The 19,090-nt window shown below is 38.1% G+C and overlaps 2 protein-coding genes across 4 annotated transcripts; one reads left to right on the top strand and one right to left on the bottom strand.

The window, feature by feature from the left end:
• Window positions 1-363: 363 nt before the first annotated feature.
• On the bottom strand, window positions 364-5,268 carry DNAJB9 (DnaJ heat shock protein family (Hsp40) member B9). Its single transcript, XM_045388560.2, has 3 exons — window positions 5,046-5,268; window positions 3,209-3,435; window positions 364-2,296 (listed from the first exon to the last, which is right to left on the bottom strand). The coding sequence occupies exons 2-3, from the start codon at window positions 3,423-3,425 to the stop codon at window positions 1,845-1,847; spliced, it is 669 nt and encodes a 222-aa protein (XP_045244495.2). The 5' UTR covers window positions 3,426-3,435; window positions 5,046-5,268; the 3' UTR covers window positions 364-1,844.
• A 206-nt stretch (window positions 5,269-5,474) lies between these two features.
• On the top strand, window positions 5,475-12,901 carry THAP5 (THAP domain containing 5). 3 transcript variants are annotated; one of them, XM_065542465.2, is made up of 3 exons: window positions 5,475-5,651; window positions 9,101-9,171; window positions 10,021-12,901. In XM_065542465.2, the coding sequence occupies exon 3, from the start codon at window positions 10,234-10,236 to the stop codon at window positions 10,933-10,935; it is 702 nt and encodes a 233-aa protein (XP_065398537.1). In that variant the 5' UTR covers window positions 5,475-5,651; window positions 9,101-9,171; window positions 10,021-10,233; the 3' UTR covers window positions 10,936-12,901. The 3 variants fall into 3 exon arrangements, with proteins under 3 accessions (XP_065398537.1, XP_045244492.2, XP_065398538.1); XM_045388557.3 differs by having other exon boundaries at window positions 9,101-9,293; XM_065542466.2 differs by lacking the exon at window positions 9,101-9,171.
• The last annotated feature ends 6,189 nt before the right edge of the window (window positions 12,902-19,090 follow it).

Raw genomic sequence — 19,090 nt, 5'->3', positions numbered from 1 at the left:
CACCTCTACTCTGCCTTCACCTCACACCCTAATACTCTCAACTGGGAAGTCTTCCCCCAAATAACCCCTTTCTTTCAAGACTTGTTTAGTCCCTTGCCTGAGGAAAAAGTTACTTTTGTTAACAACTGTTTACCTGGAGGAAGCAGCAAACAGCAGAGCTTTCCAATGCAGTTCTCCAATAAATTTAGTATGAATGAATTCTACAACCTCACTCAAATCCAATCCTTAAAGCTTCTCCAGGACATCCTGATTGTGGTTTTTCTCATTTATTTCCCAATCCACACTCTTCTGCTTTATATATTACTGTAATGCCTCAAAACTTGATTTTTTTTTAATAGGCTACAGATAATCCTCAGCCCAAAATTCAAGGTATCGCTAATTTTATTATCAAACAAAACTAGTAGATATAACTTCCAGGAAATAAGTTACATAAATATAACAGAATAACTTCATTTTCTTAAGTTTCAAATTAAAGATGATTAAGAAATACGGCTTTATGTGAAGTTTCTGCTTTCTCTCAACCAGGCCTAAAGAAGAAAGAACTGGGAGCAGGAACGCTTGCTCCTAGCAAACAAACACAACAAAATTATAATTAAAAATATCTTCAAGCTATCAAAACTTGTGACAGAAGAATGCAGTAGAAATTACCAAATGACAAAATCCTATCAGAGTTTTCAGGTTAGTCAAAAGTAACTTCATGAATATAGCCTGCGATCAGCATATGTCCCATAGCTTATATGCCCTCTATACCTCCAGAGTTGCATAATAAACGTTAAACAATAAAACAATGAATATCAGGTTGTAAATATTTATATTTCTCTCACAAACAATGTTGTATGAGACATTTGTTTTAATATGTATCCATAGGATTAATACTCATATGGAGTATAATATGGAAAAGTGCAGAACTAAAGAAATAAGTCTATCTGAAAACAAAAGCACACATTTCTCACGATTTAAAAATATTGCACATAATAAGGTTGCACAGAAATTACTGGCTGGTTTTACAAACAGAATGAGGTATTAGTCAATCTCTAGATAAAGATGAGTAGCAAGAGGAGAAACTACACACACAAACACATAAATCCGTATTAAGACCTAAGAGTGCCTACAACTAAGAAAGAAATGTGAAAAGATATATAAGTAGCTATGATTTCAACACTACAAAATCACTTTTAGCCTGGGACCAAACACATGACAATCTCTTGGCAATATTTCATAAGTTTTCAACTCTTTTCCAGCCTAAATGACTATGGGCAATAAAACCATTTCCTTTACCCCAGTTCTACTGTAGAAAGGCCGAGTGCTGTGGTAAATATGAAACCATCCCTTTCTCAACCTTTCAGTAGCAATTAACCAAGATACTGTTCTCCTTTGCTGAATGACTCAATTATACAGTTTCATGTACATTCTGCAACCCAAGTCACAGATGTTACAGAACATGCAACTTTCAATTAGTAAAGGTTTAACTGCAAAAATCATTAGGTTCACACAACTTAAATCTACAATAACTTTTAAAGTTTAATCAGGTAAACTCAATCTTTTCTTGGTAATGAAACTGGTGACATTAGTGAGCCCAAGGGCAGGCAGAGAAAAAGAACTAGGCAAAATAATGTGTTTTTTAAAGAAACTTTCCTAATCAGGGAAATAATTAGCATTTTGTCTACTAGTTGAATGTTGCTGAATTTGTCAAAAAAAAAAAAACCTTAAATATATTTAATAGCTATATCAAATTGTTTAAAGTGAAATCATGCACTTGTCAAAATAGTTCACAGAAAATTGTTTAGCATCAAAGATAATGAGGAAGAGTCAACTAGTTGGATTTAGTGAGAACAGAAAAAGAACTACTGTCCTGAACAGTCAGTGTATGTGGTAACCATATTTCCTCTTCGTTGAGTGACAGTCCTGCAGTGCTTGCTAGATCCATGAAATCTATTTTCAGTCTGTACTGTATGCCGATTGGTAGAGTCAAAACCACTAAAAGAAAACATTTTCTCCATATCTTCAAACATGTCATCAAATAACCCAGCTCCAAAAGAAAACTCTTGGAAATGATGCCTTTGTCTACTGGAACCATCCTGGCGTGTCTGGAAATGATTTTCAAAATGCTTCTTGGATCGAGTGTTTTGGTTTTGACCAAAAAAGCCAAAGTCTTTAAACAAGTCATCAAAATTGAAGTTAAATGGCTGCTCAAAAGAACTTCCACTACCTCTTTGTCCTTTACCATTAGTAAAAGCAGTGTGTCCAAGTGTATCATACTCTTTTCGTCTATTAGCATCTGAGAGTGTTTCATATGCTGAAAGAGATAAAAATATTTTTAGTAACTGAAGATAAAATCTTCAAAACTACATACATTCAAATCTCTTCAAGTAAGTGAACTGAATATTATTATTTTAGGGAAGAATTTCACATCAGAAATAAAAGCAAAACACTACAAATAAAAGCATCAAGTTAATCAAACTTATAAAACAAGGTAGAAACTGTCTTATTAACTGCTGTATTATCAGCAGTTGGCACAATGCCATCTATAATACTCAATAAATAGTTATTAAACGCTACCATTACTACAAATAAACACGTGGGCAACAATTACAGAGTTCTTTAAGCTTCATATTTGTGTGAAATCATTAATTGTATTAAAAAATTAAACCATCAACTATAACCAATTAATAGGAATTAAGATTTTGCACCTCCTTGCTTAAGTAAATGTTTAATTCTAACTCCCTGCTCGGTTACCTTCACCCAACAATTACTGAATGCTCAGCAGGTGCAATTTGTTTTACAGCTAGTCCGAAATCAAAATTTGTTTCAATTTTTTTTAAAGACAAATATGGCTTTGAAACGCAGATCAAGTGAATAAAGCACTTTAGAGTCTAGTTTAATTTTTAAGTATTTAATGTTTAAAATGGTAAAATATTCTGTTTCATAAGTTAGTTGATAAGAATTTGGGGTACCTAAAATTCTTTTTGTCATAGAAACAACAGTGATCTTATAAATAACATAGAATAATAAATTTTCAATATGTTTAGATATGTATACCAATAAAATTATCTATTATCCTTTCATGTATTTATTCAGGAATCAAAGCATCTGTAATAAGAAAATCATCTCAGGGAATCACGCAATATCTATACATAAATCCCACTCCACCTATCATTCTCCTTACTAGTTAATAGTCATGACACTTCAGAGATTGGCATTTATTTACCTTCTGCAATCTCTCTGAATTTTGCTTCAGCATCCGGGCTCTTATTTTTGTCAGGGTGGTACTTCATGGCCAACTTGTGAAAGGCCTTCTTGATTTGGCGCTCTGATGCCGATTTTGGCACACCTAAGATATCATAGTAGCTTTTTGAGGCCAGAATTAATTCTGTTATCATTAAAATGCAGATTGCAAAGATGAAAAGTGACTGGGGAGTAGCCATTTCTAATATCCTAAAACAGAAAAGAAGAAAAAAATGTTATGGATGGAGCTAATCTTAAAACTTTTTTCTTTTAAAAGAAATCCAACACAAGGTAAACCTAATGCAGAATCAAAATGTTAAGCATACAGTATCTTGTACCTGTTCACATGTAATTTCACTTATAGTTTTATAACTCCCAAACTGGCTTAACCTTATTGAGAACAAAAATAATCCTTGGCTTTGTCCACTAATACTCTGGCCACACACAAAGGAGATAGAAAATTTTCAATAACTGATTTTTAACCAGTTTATATTGAAGACTCATCAAATGCAAGCATTGAAGAAAAAAAAAAAGAAAATCAAATAAGATCCCAACCTTCCTTTCAAGAATTCATACCCTGAACGTAATAATGTATTTAACTTCACAGAAAAAAAATTAAAAAAAAAAAAAAAAAGGTGGAGCACCAAGGTAAATAGCCCAGCATATGTAAATTAGTATTAATCTCTCTCTAAAAATTCAGCTTTCATTTCAACAGGTGAGCCACGGACTGCAAGTAGAGAATCTTAGTATCACAATATTAATACTGACAATACTAGAATGTTGTGTTTTTCCCAAATGTTAAGATCCCAAATGTTTAACCAGGAAACGTGGCTAAATATTGTTTAAAACTCAAGATGAACAGAATTTAAGATTTCTCCTACAGCTGCCAGAAAAATGAACTTTGATAGTTTCTACTGTGGTTAAGGCAGATTCTTACTTTCACACTTCTCAGCAGTTAAAATATTTCTCTTACCTTTAAACCATTAAAGAAATGTTAGCTTAGAATTCTTGACAATACGTACTCAATGACTTGAGATTCAAAACGAAGGGATGGACCCTGTTTTTTTGAATACGGTACCACCAGGGTCCTTAGTAACCTATGATGCCATAACAAGGATGACGAGAAATACTACGGCTTGTGGAAATTGCCTGGTTTCCTCTCCAGTGGCCTTTCCTAAGAGTAATTAGCAGGCAGGTAGATTACTTATTTCCAGAGAGTTACTCGTAGTCACGGGTACCAAGGATCAAGTACCACCTCTCGGTTTAAGGAACATAAACAAGAATGTGTCCCATGGACGCTGCGTCAACTGCAGGTTGCTCCCTAGTCAAAGGGCGGATCTAAAACTGACAGGGAAGCGCCTCACTGGTTCAGTAGACGTTATTCCACGGTCTCAAGGTGGACATCTAATGATTTTTTTTTTTTTTTGAGCTGACTAGTTTTGTATTGTACAGACTTCTCATCCCCAAGACGGCCCCGCCAGCCAGCAGCCCGTGCCTTATTCCCCAGCCTCGGTGGCCGGCTGGGCTGGACCGTCCAACCTTCACCTAAAGGCGAGGCACCTTCCCTGCCCGCCCAGGCCCCGCCGTAGAGGCTGCCTGAGAACCGGACTCTAATCCGGCGCCCGTGAAAGCCAGCGGCACAACCCAAAACACGATTCTGTGAGGCGGCTCTCTCCGTTTTTCTATTCTCTCGGCCAAAAACATGCAGTCCCTTGTCCCTGCGGCGACCGTGGCGGACACGGAGGCCAATTCAGCTCACAAAGACAGGTCTGGGCTACCCTCCGAACTCCCGTCCCCACGACCCCGGCCTCGTCCCTCACCTGCACCCTCCGACTACTGCTGCTCCTCCACAGAGGCGCTGGCAACCCTGACGATTGGCTCGGGTCGGCTGCTCGGGCCCGGCCCCTCACCGCGGCCTCCCGGAGCTGGCGCGCGCCCTAATCTCGGTCCAACACCGACCTAGCGCTCCTCCCTCGTCGCCGGAGCCCAGTACCCTCAGCCAGCTTCTCACGGGCAGCAGGCAGCCGCTGGCGCCACCACCTCAGAAGACCTACACGAAACGCTTCCCCATTGGCTTCTGCCTCCCCACGTGACCCCGGCGCCCTACGCGCACGTGGAAAACTGTTGTTGCCGCTGGGGCTGTGCGCCACTTCCGGCCCCAACCCCCGAAAAGGCGGTGCTTAAATCGGCGGAGGCGGAAGTGAGTCGATAGACGAGGCGGTGTTCCCGGCGGATGCCAGCGCAGGCGCAGTGGCTCCAGAGGCCTGGATCTGTGGCGCACCCTCAGTGAGGAGGGCTGCCCTGCGCCCGTCGCCGACCCGGGTTTCCCGGGGCCTCACCCGAATGATGCCCCGCTATTGCGCAGCGATTTGTTGTAAGAACCGCCGGGGACGAAACAATAAAGACCGGAAGCTGAGTTTTTATCCGTAAGTTGTCTGTGGAGCAGAAGCGTCAGCCTCGCCGTGAGGCGTTGGACCTGTGGCCTTTGGACTTGGGTGTCTCCTGTCCGCTCTGCCAATGAGTCCTCAGCTACTCCGTACGTGGCCCGTCGCCCGCGGGAAGACGCGGGGAAGGCGCTAGTTCAGTTTACCTAGCAATGCCCTTCCTGCGCGAGGACTGCGGGCTGGTGGCGAGGCCCAGGAGCCTGTTTGGGTGTTAACAGTTAAAACAGCAAAGTTTGCGCGGGCTTCTGTGGTTTTCAGAGTCTTTTCCCCACCTCTGGTGATCTCATTTCATTGAACAACATTAACCACCATTTTAAGATACGTGAAACCTGCGCGGTGGAAAGGTGCACGCAAAGTTAACTTACACCCCCTGCGAGTTAGGTCCCATAGGTATAATTTCATCCCACTTTTCTCCTGAGAAAACCGAGGCCCAGAATGATTAGGTAACCGACCTTGAAAGTTTAGTGTCAGAGCCATTGTAGATACTCTGCAGAGAGCAAGGTTTTATTCTGTTATTCAGAATTACTAGAGCCACAATATATTTCCATGAAACTATTGAAGCACTGATTTGTATTCAGAAGTACAGAAAAGCAGTGTCGTATAATAAGTAGGGGTCCAGGCTTCAATGCTAGATCCTGGTTCCACTACTTTGTAACTTAATGACCTCTTGGAAATTAAGCTTTGGTGTCTCACATATCTCATCTATAACGCGGAGATGTTAAAAGTGCTTACATGATTAATAACACATGAAAAGCAACATATTTAAAATACTGCATTTCCATTTTTTCTTGTATTTGAAGACAATTCGTTTAGATCTAACCTGGTTCAGATTTTCAGCCGTTGTTTTGTGCCCATTTTACTTTAGACCTGAAGGACTTATTCACTAATGATTCAACTGCTTTTCAGTATTTTAATTAATGGGGGGAAAAAAAAACTGATAACCCCACCAGGCGCCGTGGCTCACGCCTATAATCCCAGTACTTTGGGAGGCCGAGGCGGGCAGATCACCTGAGGTCGGGAGTTCGAGACCAGCCTGACCAACATGGAGAAACCCCTTCTCTACTAAAAATACAAAATTAGCCGGGCGTGGTGGTGCATGTCTGTGATCTCAGCTACTCGGGAGGCTGAGGCGGGAGAATCACTTGAACCGGGAGGTGGAGGTTGAGGTGAGCCGAGATCGCACCATTGCACCACAGCCTGGGCGACAAGAGCGAAACTCCGACTCGAAAACAAAACTGATAACCCCGAGTAATTCACAATCCATGGCAATATTTCCAGGATTGTCTGCCTTGAAGCCCTGCCTCAAGATGCAAAGAGATGTTTGGGGGAGGAAAACAATCTAATCCACTTTCAGTTTATAGGAAAATATTACTGTACTAATGGCTCTACCTCTGAGAATGTTTGTAGCAAAAGATCATGTTGAACTTGATTTAACCTTGTATTTCCCAGATTTATTTGGCCTTTGATATTGGAGATGGGGTGTAACTCCACACTAAAATTTTTAACTAACCTTTGTGGACCTTACAGTAACTTTTTAGGAAGGAAAAAATAATGCAAGTGAATTGTAAAGATTTTTTTTCACTGAAAATGCGAATTTGGTAAAAGTGGTATTATTTCTAGGATTTAAAAAAAAAAATTTTGTGTGTAATCCACAAAATAAAAATTTAGTTTTATTCTCCAGTAGCGCCAAACTTGAATTGAATTTACTCATGTTAACACTACAGCAAACTGTAGTTTAAATATATATGAATTTGGGAATTCGGTTAATATAGTGTCCAGTCTGTACTGTGATTATCTTATGCTTTTTGGGGAATTACATAAGACAATGAAACAAAATTATCAAATGAATTGAACCAATATAAAGATATAATTTATTCAGGAAACATGATCAAGATTTCTTAAAGATTTACCTGTTCAGGAAGCAATACAATCCAGTTACCAATAAGGATATTCACACAGTATTTTTTAAATGAGTTGATAACTTAGCATATAGGTACAATGGAAATAATGTGCAAACAGCATCCATGTACATGAATTTACAGTAAAAAGCATTATTGTAAAAGGCCTATATCATTTCAGTTGTGACAAGAGAAATGAATTTACCAACGGCCAGAAGTAGTCAGGTCCTCTAAAAGAAAATTTGTTTGCCTTTAAAATTCCTTTTCTGGTTATACTTGTCATACTTACAACCTAATATTTGTAAAGTTAAAGTATTTTTAAAACATGATTAATATTGTTTCTGTGGTTAGAATTTCCAAAGGTAGTTTATCTGATTTTTTCCATATGAGGATATCAGGATTAAAAAAAAAGAGTACCCAGATTTTCCGTGGCATCTTAAAAAGTTAACAGAATTTAAGGGGGGAAAAAAATGATGCTACTACAAAACATAAGCTAAATGTTTGGGATTGGGGGAAGGGAATGTATAACAGCTACATTTTATATGAGAAACCTTATATTATTACTATTCTTATAAACAGGAAATTATGTGGTGTCTTGGACTGTGTTCTTGGAAAATTATCAAATGAAATATAAACCATTTTCAAATATTGTTTTGTATACTTTGACCCAAACCTTTTTAGATTGATAGGAAAAATTTTCTATCAAATTCTGCCATACATTGTAATGTTAGCACCAACTTTAAATCCAGGTTATTGTCAGGTACAGGAACAAAATGTATACAGCGCTGTCTTGCCATTTGTATTTGATTTGTTTTATGTAAAATATCTCAGACTGTCCCTTTTAACATGTTTCATTCTTGTATCAGAGTTTCTCCTTCAGAACTTGAATTTTGGAGTTCCCAGTTCATTAGTTATAGAAGTGTAGTACTATTAGACTGGATTACATATAGATAGAATTAAAGCTGATGCTAGTAAAGAGAATATTTTCAGTACTCTTTCAGCTGAATCATTTGTTTGAAATCATTTGTTTGAACAATCTACTTATTTTTTAAATATTAACATAAATTGTAAAGCTTAATGCTGCCTTGAATTGTAGACAACAAGCCATTTGACTTGAGGTGGTATTATGAAATACATTTGAACAGGAATTTATAATTTATACAAAGCTCTTTTCTAGTTCTAGGCAAACTGTACAGCAATATAAAAATGGAACATAATCCATAGAAAATACAAATAGATTTTGTCCTTTATAGGAACACATATATTTTACTTGAAGGGACTCTGAATTATGTTCAGCTCTTATCAGATAAGAGCCTTGGCTACATGTCTTACACCTTAGGCCTCTTACTGCAGAGATGATAATGGTACTAGTTGTGATGAAGATACTCTTATTTGGTAGGGATGGTTGCCTTCCTCTTGTAGCACTTACTTGATGCATAGGTTACCCAGATATATGGGGTTGGAATTTGGCAAAGTTGTAAAAATATAGCAAAGTTTTCCTTTTTTTCTTCTTCTTTTTTTTTTAAATTCCAGATTTCCTCTACATGACAAAGAAAGACTGGAAAAGTGGTTAAAGAATATGAAGCGAGATTCATGGGTTCCCAGTAAATACCAGTTTCTATGTAGTGACCATTTTACTCCTGACTCTCTTGACATCAGATGGGGTATTCGATATTTAAAACAAACTGCAGTTCCAACAATATTTTCTTTGCCTGAAGACAATCAGGTATTGCAGTATGGGAGAGGGGTAATGCTGAGCAGAGTGGCAGATTGCAGGGTGGCAGGTGATCAGGTGGGAGAGTAGGAGGGAACTATAACTTGGGTAAGCAGATACTTGGAAAAAAGGGAGCACTAACTTGTGCTTTTACTAAAAGTGATAATTTTTAAAAAATTGAAGTCATGAAGCACAGCTTAAGAGAAGCAAGAGATATACATTATTAAGTTATTAACACAAGTTCATGAGTTTTATTTTTTATACTTTCTTTTTTGTGTGTGTGAGACAAGGTCTCATTCTCTCACCCTGGCTGGAGTGCAGTGGCACGATCTCAGCTCACTGCAACCTCTGCCTCCCAGGTTCAAGCCATTCTCTTGCCTCAGCCTCCTGAGTAGCTGGGATTACAGGCGCCTGCCACCACGCCCGGCTAATTCTTGCATTTTTAGTAGGGATGGGGGTTTCACCATGTTAGCCAGGCTGGTCTTGAACTCCTGACCTCAGGTGATCTGCCCGCCTTGGCCTCCCAATATACTAGTCTTTTGAATGATCTCAAATGTTTCTGTCGTATATTGAATGGGATTAATGTTTTTTCGAAAACACTTTAAGGTGTATGTACTTAGAACTTTTTTTTTGTTAACTAAATTGCTTGGCCTTGTAGTGCTCAAAATTATAATTAAATAGCACTAGCATAATAAGCCAGTAAAGGTCTTTTTCAGAACATGAAAATATTATTTTCTAGGGAAAAGACCCTTCTAAAAAAAAATCCCAGAAGAAAAACTTGGAAGATGAGAAAGAAGTATGCCCAAAAGCCAAGTCAGAAGAATCATTTGTATTAAATGAGACAAAGAAAAATATAGTTAACACAAATGTGCCCCCTCAACATCCAGAATTACTTCATTCATCTTCCTTGGTAAAGCCACCAGCTCCCAAAACAGGAAGTATACAAAATAACATGTTAACTGTTAATCTAGTTAAACAACATACTGGGAAACCAGAATCTACCTTGGAAACATCAGTTTACCAAGATACAGGTATAGGTGATTTTCACACATGTTTTGAGGATCTGAATTCTACAACCATTACTTTGACAACTTCAAATTCAGAAAGTATTCATCAATCTTTGGAAACCCAAGACGTTCTTGAAGTAACTACCAATCATCTTGCTAATCCAAACTTCACAAGTAATTCCATGGAAATAAAGTCAGCACAGGAAAATCCGTTCTTATTCAGCACGATTAATCAAACAGTTGAAGAATTAAATACAAGTAAAGAATCTGTTATTGCCATTTTTGTACCTGCAGAAAATTCTAAACCTTCAGTTAATTCTTTTATATCAACCCAAAAAGAAACTATGGAAATGGAAGACATAGACATCGAAGACTCCTTGTATAAGGATGTAGACTATGGGACAGAAGTTTTACAAATCGAACATTCTTACTGCAGACAAGATATAAATAAGGAACATCTTTGGCAGAAAGTCTCTAAGCTACATTCAAAGATAACTCTTCTAGAGTTAAAAGAGCAACAAACTCTAGGTAGACTGAAGTCTTTGGAAGCTCTTGTAAGGCAGTTAAAGCAGGAAAACTGGCTATCTGAAGAAAATGTCAAGATTATAGAAAACCATTTTACAACATATGAAGTCACTATGATATAGAATAACTAGGTTTTAAAACTATGACTGTTAAATAAGCTTTTTCCAGCCAAAGCAAACTACATGTAAACTTTTTCCTGTATAAAGTTCTCATCTTAATGAACCTATGACAGTGTTGTAAAGTTATGAACTGTATCCTATTCTTGTAATGCTCATTTAAGAAAAACAGAGTTGGGCTGGAAAGAAAAGCAGTTTTATTACTTGATACTTTTCCAAATTAAAACTTAGCACCTAAAAGGATTCAGTTATAACATGAGAAAACAAAGAAATGGTCAAAGAGCACAGATTAGAAGTCAGGTTCAGGAATCAGTCCTGGGTCTACCACTGGCATATGACTTGGGCAAGTTACTTAACGATTGTGCCTCAGTCCCTAATTTGTAAAATAAGCACTTACAGATTTCTGATTGGTTCTTTATAGAGCCTTCCCTTTTTATTAAGATACTTCTATTAGAACACATTTTCTATAAGATAATGCATACTTAATACTAGAAGTTGGCTAGAATTTGATGATATTAACTATGTATTATTTTCAATATTTATTGAATTCTGTAGTGTTTGACCTTTTGGCTGTAGTTATATATTACAGTTATATATCTATAGTAGAAAGGAAGATAAAACTTTTTTTTTTTTTTCAGATGGAGAGATGGAGTCTCACTCTGTAACCCAAGCTAGAGTGCAGTGGCCCGATCTCAGCTCACTGCAGCCTCTGCCTCCCGGGTTGAAGTGATTCTCCTGCCTCAGCCTCCCAAGTAGCTGGGATTACAGGTGCACACAACCACATCCGGCTTATTTCTGTATTTTTAGTCGATGCGGGGTTTCACCATGTTGGCCTGGCTGGTCTTGAACTCCTGACCCCAGGTGATCCACCTGCCTCAGCCTCCCAAAGTGCTGGGATTATAGGCATGAGCTACTGCGCCTGGCCAAGATAGAACTTTTATAATTTTATGCCAGTTGAACTAAAGGAACCACCCATTAGCCCAGTTCGTAGGAGAGGTACTTCAAACTTGAAAGAGTATGTATTTCAGTAACTTATATGTGGCTAACCATCAAATACATAGTCATCTAAGCTTCTAAATGTTCTGTATTTATACAGTTATATTTATAAACCAAAAATTTTAATGAGGTTAATTTTAAATATAAGTATATTTTAGAAATCACAGTTTGTATCTGTTTCTTAGTAGGTGTGGCTTTTAAAATATGTGCTTGTTCATTGTTAAATTCCAGAATAATAGAGTAATACTTAATACTGTACATTCCCACTTATGTATATTTTATTAAAATTTATAAGCAAGAAATTATACATAAGTGGTCATGATATTAGGGAAACAAAGAATTTCTCTTAGGAAAGAGAAGTGATGGTAATGTAAATAAAAATACTGTTTATATTCACATGATTTTAAGAAAACTGTAAAAGCAAAGACTGTAGTAATGACACAAATATGACAAACAGATGTTTTCTTAAAATTGGCAGTCAATATAATTATGTTTCTGCCTATGATATTGAGGAAGTTCTATCAGTCTGATTCTTAAGTTTTCTCATCTGTTAAGTAGAAGATACTATTACTTACCTTAAAGGGTGGCTTTAAGAATTTTGTAAGGAACAAACATGTTTTTGGTTCTGGAATATAGGAGGTGCTCAATAAAAGTTGATGCTGAATGGCAAATAATATTCTAATTGTTTTGGAAATGCATGATGATTATTTTTGGCCATATTTGACTTAGTTTCATTAGGCTAATATTAATTGGTACTGTATGAAAGTGTGTCAGCTAATTATAAAAAATTAGAAGTGTCTTACGTGACGATGGGGGAGAAAACTTAAAATCTTTGCCTAAATTATGGGTAGATAATTGATAGAGTTAATACAGTGTTATTAAGTATTCCCATGTTGTGTTTTGCGAATACTTAATTTAAAATAATACAGATGAAAATAATCTTGAGTCATAATAAAGAAATGATATATTAACTTAAGTTTCAACATGTACATTGTAGTAATTTTCTGTTTAAAGTTACAGGTTCCTCAGGAAAAAAACTTAAACTAGCTGTATTTCTTTAATAAATTATAAGTAAAGGTTGACTATCTCTTCTCTGAAAATCCAAAATGCTCCAAAATCTGAAACTTTTTGAGCACAAACATAACATGCAAAGGAAATGCTCACTAGGGCATTTCAGTCTTCAGATTTTTGAATTGGGGATGCTCAGCTGTTAAGTGTACTGCAGATATTTCAAAATCTGAAAAATAGTACCCTTTCTGTATTCATGTCCATCCTTACTCTGATTATCTGGACCATAGTAATCATTCTCCGGTAAAACTTTCAACAACATTGCTCTTTTGCCTATTGTTCTCACTTGCCTAAACTACATTCCTGGTTGAGTTCAAATATCTCTTTGCCTTTTCTCATCCTACATCAGAAGAGCTGGTAGAAATAGAAAAAAAAATCACATGATTGGACAGACTTGATTATAGATTCATGACCACAAATCAGAGGAGCCCAGCAGTGTTACTGTATTTTTCTAGTAAGTTCATAACCCCACTCTCAAATTCCCTCTCTCACTCCTTCCTTCCTTTCCTGACTCTCCTTCCCACTTGCCCAAGATGAGGATCTCATCACATGCTTCATTTAGAAAATCAAAACAATCATTAGCTCATCCTGTCTCTTATAAGGTCATTAATGGTCTTAAAACTAAAAACCAAAAATTATTTTTACTCCTGTATTTATTCGTTGAGGCCTAATGGATACAGGGTACAGTATTTATTGCTGCCCACATCAGAATGAAAAAAAATTGTCATTTCACAGTAATTTGTTTCTGTGGAAACCCACAATCATCCATGTAAAGGAATGGGCTGATGAAATTCAATACTTGTCACCTGAGGCAACAAATTTGTTTCTAAAACATACATTCTAAAATTGAAAGATTTCCTAGGATTTGGAGTAAGAAAGTCTTCAGAAATTTGTGAACCTCCTAAAAACTACAGTGAATATTCCTCAAAATCTGAATGGAAGAAAGTAAGGGTAAATGAGATGGATGAAAGGGAAGAAATATGGATGAAAGGATTGATGGATAGATGGGTGTGTTTAGGCTCCACCTTCTTGTTTAACAACTGTTCTGTCCTAGTAGCTAGAGTTCAAGTCTGAACAAAATCCAGTGAGGATTCTACAATCCCCTCAACCTAAAGGAGCAGAATGGGAAATCTTGTGAACTGAATCTGGATTCCTCACCCCATCTCAGTAAATAAGATACCCTAATTACTAAAAGACCCTCATCTGGTACAGATGTGTATCTGAGACAAGTCTCAATTAAGAAAGTTTATTTTGCCAAGGTTAAGGATGTGCCCTTGACACAGCCTCAGGAGGCGCTGATGGCATATGCCGAAGGTGATTGGGGTACAGCTTGCTTTTATACATTTTAGGGAGACATGAGACATCAATATGTGTAAGATGTACATTGATTTGGTCTGGAAAAGCTGAGCAAGTCAAAGCGGGGCTTCCAGGTCAAAAGTAGGTAAGAGAAAAAAGCCTGCATTCTTTTGAGTACTTGATCAGCCTCCTGCTGAATACATAATTTAACCTGGCTCAGTGAATCTGCATTTTTACATAAACAGCAGGGCAGGGGAAACAATCAAATATGCAGGTCTCAGGTGAACCTCAGAGGGATGACTGAGTTCTGTGTGTCCTTTGCTACAAGGAATTTCCTTGTTGGCAAATTGTGAGGGAGGCATATAGCTCTTTATCATTGTGACTGTCTTATTTAGGAATAAAATGGGAGGCAGGTTTGCCTGACATAGTTCCCAGATTGACTTTCCCTTGGCTTAGTGATTTGGGGGTCCTGAGATTTTCCTTTCCCAGATGTCAAGAACCAAGTCAGTGTTTGGATCTGCTTATCACTAAATCCAGATTTTTGAATGATAAAAATAATACTGGCCAGTTGCAGTGGCTCATAACTGTTAGATCTAACCTGGTTCAGATTTTCCCAGCACTTTGGGAGGCCCAGGTAGACAGATTGCTTGAACTTTGGAGTTAAAGACTAGCCTGGGCAACATGGCGAAAGCCTGTCTCTGCAAAAAAAAAAAAAAAAAAATAGCCAGGCATGGTGGTGTGTGCCTGTATTCCCAGCTACGTAGAAGTCTGAGATGGAAGGATTGCTTGAGCTCAGGAGGTAGAGGCTACAATGGGCTGAGGTCGTGCCACTGCATTCCAACCTGGGCACGAAAGTGAGACCCTGTCTTAAAAAAAAAAAAAAAGACAAATGGTATGTTGTTTTCTAATTTAGAATGTGTTTCATTCTCATCACTACCATGTCACATGCCTAAGGGTGCAGTCAGTGACCAAAGCAACACTTTAATAATGCAAGAGAGGATTTGAGTTAGGGTTCTTTTGGTTACAAGGAACAGAAATTCAATCCAGCTCAAGAAAGGAAACAGGGAAGAACAGAACTGAAAGGCCCAAACTATGGTCTCAGGAATTCAAACACAGAAGTTGCAGTACAGGCAGGCACAGTGGCTCACACCTGTAATCCCAACACTCTCAGGGGCCAACGCAGGAGGATCACCTGAGGCCAAGAGTTTGAGACCAGCCTGGGCAACATAGTGAGACCCGATATCTACAAAAAATTTAAAAATTAGCTGGGCATGGTGGTTTGTGCTTTTAGGCCCAGTTACTCGGGAGGCTGAAGTGGGAGGATCTCTTGAGCCTAGGAGGTCAAGGCTGCAGTGAGCCATGACTGCGCCACTGCACGCCAGCCTGGGCAACAGAGTGAGACCCTGTCAAAAAAAGTTGCAGTACAGTTGTGCCCTATAGTAATTGGTTCTGGAAGACATCTGGAAAAAAGGCTCCCTCATGTTAACTGCCTCCTGAATGGCATCTGTTTCATATTCTCTCTCCCAGCCAAACCTTATAATCTCAGTTTACAAATAGGCCCCTAAGTTTCTCAACATTATGAATCTTCAGCTTTCTCTGTTAATTAGCTCAGTCATTCAATTTTCTAATTCCAGATTTCCAAAAGAGGGATCCAACTGACCTTGCATATTTTTTTAAGCCAGTGGGTCTCTAGTAAACCGGTGAGTTGGCATCCTTTGGGTCCTGTCTTACAGGCTGCAGTTGCATCCAGTGAATAGGATGGGGAAGAGTATAGAACATGGTATGGAACCGACTCATCTACCTCAGTAAAGCCTTGAAAAGAAGCAATTTCCCTTTGAAAAAGAGGTTGTGGGTGAGCAAGCAGGTAACTGCTTTAGTGCTGTGCTGCTGTAAAATATGAACAATATGAGAATGACATCATTTGTATATCATTCTCTCCTTTGCAAACAAGGTCCTTCATGCCTTTCCTTGAGCTTGGAACTCAAGAAGTGGCCTGCTAAGCCATTTCCCTGTTTCCAGAGAAAGTAAGAACCAGGCAGTACTGTACAAGGTAACATGTAATCTTATAAAGAGAGTAGGTTTAAAGCTAATTTGAACTAATAGTTTTAACGTAATAAATTTAGAGCTATTCACATCCCCAATTTTGAAATAACCTGAAGACATTAATATGAAACTATATATATTTAATGTTTTAATAAAAGAAGCTCTAAAATAGTGATATGGTTTGGCTTTGCGTCCCCACCTAAATTTCATCTCAAATTGTAATCCCCAGGTGTTGAGGGAGAGACCTGGTGGGAGCTGATTGGATCATGGGGGCAGTTTTCCCCATGCTGTTCTCGTGATCATGAGTTCTCATGAGATCTGATGATTTTTATAAGGGGCTCTTCCACCTACTCTCACTCACTCTCCTGCCACCATGTAAAATGTGCCAGCTTCCCCTTATGCCATGATTGTAAGTTTCCTGAGACCTCTGTAGCCATGCGGAACTGTGAGCCAATTATACCTCTTTTCCTTAGTCTCAGATATTTCTTTACAGCAGTGCGAGAATGGACTAATACAAATAGTAATCTCACTTCATTCACAATATCTTTCGTAGAAACCTTAAGGAGAAAGAACAATACATCATTAATCTGTTAGCACATCAGTTAATTGGTTCCAAGGTTCAGGTTTTTACTAGTGTTTCTGGTATATATACGAATAGTATGCAATGTCTAATTAAATTCGGTAACCCTTTGTTCTCCTGCATCACTAGCAAATGTATTCATTTATTTCCTCTCTCCATAGAGACTACACCTTCTGTATAATAAGAGAAACACTCTCATTTTCATGCTAGAAAGAAGTCATTCTCTAAAGCAAACATTCTTATTCAGACTTTCGTTCTCTGTCTTTGACTCCCTCTAGCTCCCACACCTTATGTTAAGGGCCTCCAGCCTGCCCTGCATCCCAGAGCTTTTGGCTGTGATATTGACTCAATCTTATGTATCTATGCTGTAACTTTTACCAAAGTGTTAGCTTTTCTATCTATGACTGTATTTATCTGTGTTTTGTTCCCCCTTTAAGCATTGTGATACAGCACTGTATTTTTGTCAGTGTTACAAACATTTCAGAAGGGCTAGATAGCATACATTCAGGTAATAGAAACGATGAGTATTTCACTATAGCAAATGGAACTGACAGATCTTAAATGTATTTTAAATGTTCTTGTAGATGTCTTTTAAACTATATTTTAACATAAGCAAGCAAAATATGTTGGGTAAATTCTTAACATGTTATTCCCTTTACTTTTTAATAACATATTACCTAAGAGGATAAAAATATTAAAACTACTTTTTATTTCATGATAACCACACAGCTATGCTATATCAATGAATACACATTTAGATATTTCTGTATATTTGAAATAGAGATTACAATAATATTTAAAAGAAAATACAAGATTAAAAAATTAGAGGCCAGGCGTGGTGGCTCATGCCTGTAATCACAGAACTTTGGGAGGCCGAGGCTGGCAGATCATGAGGTCAGGAGTTCAAGACCAGCCTGACCAACATGGTGAAACCTCGTCTCTACTAAAAATACAAATATTAGCCAAGTATGGTGGCACGTGCCTGTAATCATAGATACTCAGGAGGCTGAGGAAGCAGAATTGCTTGAACCTGGGAGGCGGAGGTCACAGTGAGCCCAGATCGCACTACTGCACTCCAGCCTGGGCAACAGAGCAAGACTCTGTCTCAAAAAAAGAAAAATATGTACATAAAACTATCTACAAGTGGCCCTTAAAAAGGCAGGAAAGTTTTATTGATTAATAAAGTGGATTTTTCAAGATTTGCTAGGTTGAAAGTGACATGGGTTTTGCCCTTAAAAGAACTTAAATATGATTTTCATTTTAGGCATTTGATGTGGTTTGACTCTGACCCCACCCAAATCTCATGCCAAATTGTAATCCCCATGTGTTGGAGGAAGGGTGGTCTGGTGGGACATGACTGAATCATGGGGAAGACTTTCCCCTTTCTATTCTTGTAGCAGTGAATGAGTTTCCACGAGATGTGGTTGTTTACAAATGTGTAGCACTTGCTGCTTCACTCACTCTCTCCCACTCCACTAAGTGAAGAAGGTACTTGCTTCCCTTTCGCCTTTCCACCATTACTGTATAAGTTTCCAGAGTACTTCCCAACCATGATTCCTGTACAGCCCATGGAATTGTTAGTCAAATAAACCTCTTTTCTTCAGAAATTAACCAGTCTTAGGTAGTTCTTTATAGCAGTGTGAGAACGGACTAATTCAGAAAATTGGTACCAGGAGTGGGGTATTGCTATAAAGATATGTGAAAATGTGGAAGCAGCTTTGGAACTGGGTAAGGGGCAAAGATTGGAACAGTTTGCAGGGCTCAGATGAAGATAGGAAAATAAGGGAAAGTTTAGAACTTCCTAGAGACTTGTTGAATGGTTCTGACCAAAATGCTAATATGATATGGACAGTGAAGTCCAGGCTGAGGAGGTCTGATGGAGATGGGGAATTTATTGGGAACGGGAGTAAAGGTCACTCTTGTTATGCTTTAGCAGAGAGACTGGTGGCGTTGTGCCCCTGCTCTAGGGATCTGTCGAAATTTGAAGTTGAGAGAGATGGGTTAGGGTATCTGGCAGAAGAAATTTCTAAGTAGCAAAGCATTCAAAATGTGACCTGGCTTCTTCTAACAGCATATACTCAGGCATGAACAAAGAGATTGCCTGAAACTAGAACTTATATTTAAAAAGGAAGCAGAGCATAAACATTGGGAAAATTGCAGCCTGGACATGTGGTACAA

The sequence above is a fragment of the Macaca fascicularis genome, chromosome 3 (genome assembly GCF_037993035.2).
Source record: "Macaca fascicularis isolate 582-1 chromosome 3, T2T-MFA8v1.1".
Classification (NCBI taxonomy): Eukaryota; Metazoa; Chordata; class Mammalia; order Primates; family Cercopithecidae; genus Macaca; species Macaca fascicularis.
The sequence above is the reverse complement of the archived record's forward strand: the minus strand, read 5'-3'. Positions and strand labels throughout refer to the sequence as shown.

What these genes read in the sequence shown, in the direction of transcription:
- DNAJB9 (XM_045388560.2), bottom strand. Translation starts at nt 3,425, where the DNA reads ATGGCTACTCCCCAGTCACTTTTCATCTTTGCAATCTGCATTTTAATG. An exon ending in ATTCAGAGAGATTGCAGAAG is followed by an intron (nt 2,297 to 3,208) that starts GTAAATAAATGC and finishes TATCTCTTTCAG; the next exon opens with CATATGAAACACTCTCAGAT.
- THAP5 (XM_045388557.3), top strand. Translation starts at nt 5,569, where the DNA reads ATGATGCCCCGCTATTGCGCAGCGATTTGTTGTAAGAACCGCCGGGGA. An exon ending in CGGAAGCTGAGTTTTTATCC is followed by an intron (nt 5,652 to 9,100) that starts GTAAGTTGTCTG and finishes TTTAAATTCCAG; the next exon opens with ATTTCCTCTACATGACAAAG. An exon ending in CTTTGCCTGAAGACAATCAG is followed by an intron (nt 9,294 to 10,020) that starts GTATTGCAGTAT and finishes ATTATTTTCTAG; the next exon opens with GGAAAAGACCCTTCTAAAAA.